At 41.7% G+C, this 6,553-nt stretch overlaps 1 protein-coding gene across 1 annotated transcript in view; it reads right to left on the reverse strand.

The window, feature by feature from the left end:
- C8A (complement C8 alpha chain) overlaps window positions 1-6,352 on the reverse strand; it is a 69,178-nt gene extending 62,826 nt beyond the window's left edge. Inside the window, exons 1-2 of the mRNA XM_029945822.1 lie at window positions 6,297-6,352; window positions 1,983-2,135 (exon numbers count right to left, since the gene is read on the reverse strand). Coding sequence (XP_029801682.1) covers window positions 1,983-2,135; window positions 6,297-6,352 — 209 coding nt within the window. The remainder of the gene's footprint in view (window positions 1-1,982; window positions 2,136-6,296) is intronic.
- Window positions 6,353-6,553: the final 201 nt, after the last annotated feature.

Consider the following 6,553-nt stretch of genomic DNA (forward strand, 5'->3'; position numbering starts at 1 on the left):
ATTTGTAGGAAAGTGGATGGACCTTGAGGGTGTCATGCTAAGTGAAATAAGTCAGGCAGAGGAGGACAGATACCATATGTTTGCACTGATAGGTCTAACAGGAAAATAGGAGAAACCAAATGGAGGACCAGGGGGAGGGGAAGAGGGAAAGAGAGTTGGGGAGAGAGAGGAACGCAAAACCTGAGGGACTATTGAATACTGAAAACGAACTGAGGGTTGAAGAGGAAGGGGGAGGGGGGAAAGAGGTGGTGGTGATGGAGGAGGGCACTTGTGGGGAAGAGCACTGAGCGTTGTATGGAAACCAATTTGACAATAAACTATTTAAAAATAAATAAATAAATAAATAAATAAATAAATAAAAATTTTTACCTAAAAATAACTAAAGTGTGGCATTAAAATATAAATATATATAGCATCTGTTTTCACTGTTAGGGTTCCCATAAGGTTTTATTTGGGGAAAACTGTGTGCCACTGTTGAGTTTTTCAAATATTTGAAATCACTGACCAATCCTGAAGATCCATGCCAATTGGCACATTATACCTTTGTTCTGTCTGCTTTTTGTGAACCAACAGAGAGAATGGCAAAACCAAAGTGCAACAATGACAATCACACAAAACTGCTGGCGATAGTCAGCACTGAATTGAGTGCCTACTCAGTACTAGGCATTGTCCTATGTACTTTCACCCATTTTTTTCTCTTAATTTCCTGCCGTTTTACAGTCAGAACACTTACATAACTTCCCTGAGATCACACAAATAGTAAATAGCAGGGCCATAATTTGAACCTGGTAAAATTATTTCACTGTGTAGTTTTCCATCTTCAAAGCAAGGGTCAAATATACGGCCATTAGATACAAAGACCTCACGATTTCCGACTTTAGCACTTTGTATTTAATTGGTTCTCTTTTGCCTTGACTTCAAATTTGCCTCTTCGCTGGTCTGTCTTATTTGATAAGTTCATCAAACATCAAGACTCTTTGTTCATTTTCAAAAAGGATTACAATGAGAAGCTTCTATAATTAAGAGTATCTCAGCAGAGATTTCCTTCACCACTGTTCTCTTGCCTTTATCTCCTAATTTTTAGAGGTGAATTTTCTGATTTTTCAAAAGTGTTTTTGCTTTAAATACAAGTTGCAAATTAACTGCTTATAAAAATGCCTTTCCCCCTTCTGAACTGCTACATAAAGGAAATCACTCTTGCTCTAGCATTTAAAAGCAATGATTCAAAATTAAATCACTCAATAAGAATTTGACTCAAATAGCTCAACTTAAAATCTTCAGTGTTTGGGAGTCGAAGACTGCTTTCATGCTGTCCCAAAGCTGAAATAAGGGACTGTTTAAGCACCACAAAATACTTGATGTTAAGATATAAAAACCTGAAGCCAGGTTGGACAATTCAAGAAAATTATATGGGTAAAATTGCAAAGTACATATGAAAATGTCACTTCCATCCGTTACACTACAGCAAAAGATAAAGTTATTTTAAGAATGAAATGACCCACCATCTCTACAGTCTTGGCTTTCCCAGGATGATGTTATTAACATTCTCTAATTGTATCCTCCCTGAAACGCCATGAGATGGGAATTTGTAAGATTCACAAATGGACAAGTAGAGGTTAATTGTCCAACATTACTCAAGAGGATTATTATTTATTAAGCTGAGTGTATTTTATATCTAGGACCTTATTTCATATTCATTAACTCTTATAGACAAGGCATTATTATTCTCATTTCCAAATGGGGAAGCTGAAGTTCCAAGAGATTAAATGATCACTCCAGATTACCCAGCTCTTGAGTATTAGATCTGTCATTTGTATACAGATCCATCTGACTCACTGTCCTGCATTCCTTCACTGTATTAGTGATAACATGAAAAGAAGTCACTTTCTATCCTAAAATAACCTGTTGCAAACATGAAACTGCCTTAGCTCCCCCCCAGATGTTCCCTAAGTGGAAATTTTGGAGACTTAGGGCCAACTCACCAGTTCACCTTCTCCTGGATGGTTACGCCAGGCTGACAAGTCATCAAAGACAAGATGAAGAAAGCAGCAGCAAGCATCTCATCCACTCTATAGTACTTAGAAGGAATAAAACTATTCAGAAAGTTGGAGTTAAAGATGTCTTCAGGCCGGCACCTGTAAGATCAATGCAATCTTTGGAACTAACAGAATACACTCAACTTTTATTGAGATGCGGTTAATTAGTGACTAGGGTATTGATTAGCCACACACCCTAAAATCCCAGACACCAAAGGCCACTGTTTTTCAGGCCTTTTGAAAAGTACTATCCATATGGTTGATGAAAGGAGGATTTTTCACCAATACCAGTTTAGCAACAAAGTCTTCTTTTCAGAATGAGGCAAAGCCAAATCAAGATACAGTTGCAGAATTCATAGGTCTTTTTGAGTGGCTCTGAGAACTTGAGAAGTCAGATCAATTTGTTTTGCAAGACGGAAACAAGGCTAATTCTGTCTGGTATATCAACTCAGTCATAAACAGGGCCAAAACATAGAAATGCGGATAGTTACATAAAGATTGTACAGTGTATTGCCAAACGTCTGGAGCCTGAGCGCTGTGGTAATTGAATGGACCTTCCGCTTTTCATCTAGACATTAGATATCATTAGGATCCAGGATAGTTGTGTCTCGAGGGGACCAGATGTCCTCAGCAGACATCTCCAGAAGCATCCTCTAGAATTATAGTAACAGCCATACATTTGCACTGATGTCATACCTACATACATCCTCTTACTCTTCCAGACATATTCATAAATTAATTAAATAACTAGAGATGGAGAGACAGAAAATAACTGAGCATATGGCAGGCATTTCATGTCTTCTTTTGCTGAATCCTCACAAGTCAACAAGATAGAAATGATTAATTTCAGGGGCACCTGGGTGGCTCAGTTGGTTCTGACTTCAGAAGCTTCTGACTTCAGCTCAGGTCACGATCTTGCTGTTCATGGATTCAATTCCCACATCAGGCTCTGTGCTGACAGCTCAGAGCCTAGAGCCTGATTTGGATTCTGTATCTCCCTCTCTCTCTCTGCCGCTCCCCTGCTTGCTCACTCACTCACTGTCTCTCTCTCTCTCAAATAAACATTAAGATTTTTTAAATGATTAATTTCATTTTGCAGTTGAAGAAATGGAGGTTCAGAGAAGTGAAGTACCTTGCCAAGGATGCACAGCTGTCTTAATATCTTTGGGAACACTTAGATTCTCTCATTAGCAGGATTAGCCAGTAGTATAATTATTAATCTCAAAGTTATGAAAAGTTTTAATGAACAAGTTGTCTGCTTAAGAAATCTGTGTCTGAATTAAAATCTGAAGATTTTAATAAGGCACCCAGTTGTTACTGCCTCTATTTTTTTTTCAGAGATTTAAATTAATATTTGACAAAAGCAAAGACTGATCCTGGATCCTAGAAAGTCTCTGAGGTCCCTGATTTCTGTGTTTCCCTCCCCCTATAAAAGTGGCCTCAGCTAGCAGTGGCTTTGCCCTTCAGAGGACACTGGCAATGTCCAGAGACATTTATGGTTGTCACAACATTGGAGGTTGTGACACTGGCATCTCGTGGGTGCTAAGTATCCTACAATGCACAGGGCAGCACCCCGTCCCCCCAACAAAGAATTTTCTGGTCCAAAATGTCAATACTGCCAAGGATGGGAAGCACTGCCCCACAAAAAAGCTGGTCTGCCTTCCCCTGATGCCTGGGATTCTGGTGAATTAATTTCCTTCTTCTTTTTACATGTAGATGATATCCTCTTCCTTCCTGGTCCAGCTCCTTCTTGAGATTTCCCTGATGGCTTTCTCCTCATTCAAGACCTGAGTGGCATTCAGAACTCTTCCTTGACCTCTGCTCACCTCTCTCACCCTCCACCCACCCCTGACATGCTCCTTTAAATTCTGTCTTATTTCCTCTGTAATATTTCTCCTCCTTAATTCACACCTGTGGACCATTGCAGGGTCTGGGCTCTTTCTGAAACTGTCGTGACAGACTCCTAGTGGGCCTGTTTCTCCTCATGCCAAACCTGCGTGTACATTACCATTGGATTCATCTTCAAGAAGACAGCTTCTGACCATAAGTCACTTCTTGTTCAGAAGCCTTCAGTGGCTCCCCCTTTGTCTATAACATTGTAAGTCCAAATTCCTCCACGAATGGGTCCAAAGCCATCTTTGCAAACTTCATCAACCACAACTCTCAAATGTCCCTGAAATTATAGTCCAGGTTCCCTGTCTTCTCACACTTTCTCACTGCTCTGCGTTCGCCCATGCTGGACCTTTACCTGGGCTGCCTTCATCCATCATCTCCTACCCTCTGCCACTTGTCTTCTCATACAGCAAGTTCATCATGGATCCTGGGCTGAGGGCCCCGTCTGGAAAGTCCCTCCATGTTATTTTTGAACCTTGTCAATACATGCCAACACTTTTCATTTTTGTCTTCTACTATATTTTCCTAGTGGAGTGGGGTATATCTCAGTAATGGAGGTTTCTTTAGAATAAATTCTATGTCTGATTCTTCTCTATAATCACCCTTATCAACATAGAATCTTTCATAAGAAATATTAGATTGAGTGAATCTGTAAGTGAGTTAACTAAAAATAGTTTATGATTTCATAATACTTTCAGGTACATTTTCTCATTTAATTTCTGAAATAATCTTGGTGATAAATATCCTGAAGGGAATCTCGACAGTCAGCGATGCAGCGATTCAGAGGGAAAATGGAAACAAGGTATATAGAGTACCAAGCCCTGTGCCTGCCACTTTACATGTACTTTTTAAAAATCTTCTTCAATCTATTTAATTTTCACACTGATTTTGCAAAGCCAGTAGTCATAGTGCTATTTTGAACCTGAGGATATCGAGTTTCAGAGTGGTTAAGTGATTTGCCTGCAGTCACACAGCAGTGAGTCTCAGAGTCTAGATTGATAATCTGTCCAACGTCAAAACCTGAGACCATTTTTGGTCTGGTCACACAACTACCAAGTGGCATATCAGAATAGGGTCTGGGTCTTCTAGCTGTGGGTCCCATTCTCTGTCCATTATGCCTTAGCTGAGAGAATGAGTATCATTTCCCGGGAACAAAGAAAGCAAAATAGAGTGAATGCAGAGGTAGTTACAGAATAGAAGCAAGAGACAAGCCATGTCAAATGGGGTCACGTCATGCCCCTGTGACTCTGTGTGTGTGTGTGTGTGTGTGTGTGTGTGTGTGTGTGTGTGTTTGGACAGGACACTCCTTTCAGCCAAAATGTCCTGAGATGAATGGGAAACATGAAAATATTGTTAGACTTGCCTATGTGGATTTCACCTTAATTGTGACATTCTACTATCGAAGATAGATAGTTATAAAATACCATGCGGAAGAGAGAGCAAGAGGCAATTCATTCTGAAGACACATTGCATGTCTCAGGGAGACACTCCACTATCTAAACCAGCCTGTGAGCTACAGCCTCAGAGCAGAACATGTCGTGCATTGGCCCAGACTGCCACCACAGGGTGCCACCCAGCTCAGTGCTCTCCGAAGAGCTTTAGAAGCTCAGCACTACGTCACCCCCGTGCTGGGCCTGCAGCGTGCCCAGTGCAGACAGCAGCTCAGAATTCTGCCAATCTCATGCAATTGGAGGCAAATTGCTAGCATAGGAAGAACACAGTTGTAGGTCAGAAAGTGCCACTGATCCGCTACTGTCTCCTAGCCTCAGTTTCTTCATCTGTGAAATGGATAAAATACTGATCCAGATAGGACTGAAGAACTGAAGACTAAACCAGGAAATGGAGCCTCCAGTGGGGGTTTTGAACAGCTGTGCCTCATGTATTTCTACAGTGCTTCTGCTTCTACTTCTTCTGAGCATCTGTTTGTCTCCCACTAAAAGCATGAAAGCCTTCATCTAAGGGCCAGTAGAGGGAGAAAATGGAAGGAAGGAGGGGCCCAACAAGGAGAATTATGGAGGAGGGCAGAGATGGGAGGTTCCCATTCAAGTGCCCTGGGCTGATTTTGAAGCCTTCTGGAGGGAGGGCCCAGGTGACAAGGTGGTAGAAGTGATAGGGAAAAATCTGTTATAAGATGGCTGACAGGACAGGAAATTCCTGTCCCTGACTGAAGCCTCCCCTTCCAGATTATTCTTCCCATGCTGCTTTCCTCATGCACCAAATTACTACTAATGAGGAATGCGGAAATAACAGACTATGATTCTTCCCTCTGCTTACGCTGGGGTCTCGGATCTCAGGAGGGTGATCGCCTCCGAGCCCACCTGTGTAAAATAAACCTCCTGCCCTCCAGGATCTCCGAGTGCCACTCACCTCTTCTGCTGAGTGATCCAGACCAGGTTCCGTAACAGAAGGACCCACTTTCCCATCTCTGCCCAGGTTCCCGTACCATCCCAGCACCTCAAAGGTTGAAAACTTTGGGAGCAACTCAAAGTGAGAACGTTAGCTTGAACATGCCCAATCTTGATTGAGATGGCCAGAAGCAAACGAAGCTTCTCCACGCATCTTACTGTTTGACCTTCCACATGGTTGGCAAAGCAGTTTTGTGAGTTTGTGATGTCCCTTCACAA

The sequence above is a fragment of the Suricata suricatta genome, chromosome 8 (assembly GCF_006229205.1).
Source record: "Suricata suricatta isolate VVHF042 chromosome 8, meerkat_22Aug2017_6uvM2_HiC, whole genome shotgun sequence".
Taxonomy (NCBI): Eukaryota; Metazoa; Chordata; class Mammalia; order Carnivora; family Herpestidae; genus Suricata; species Suricata suricatta.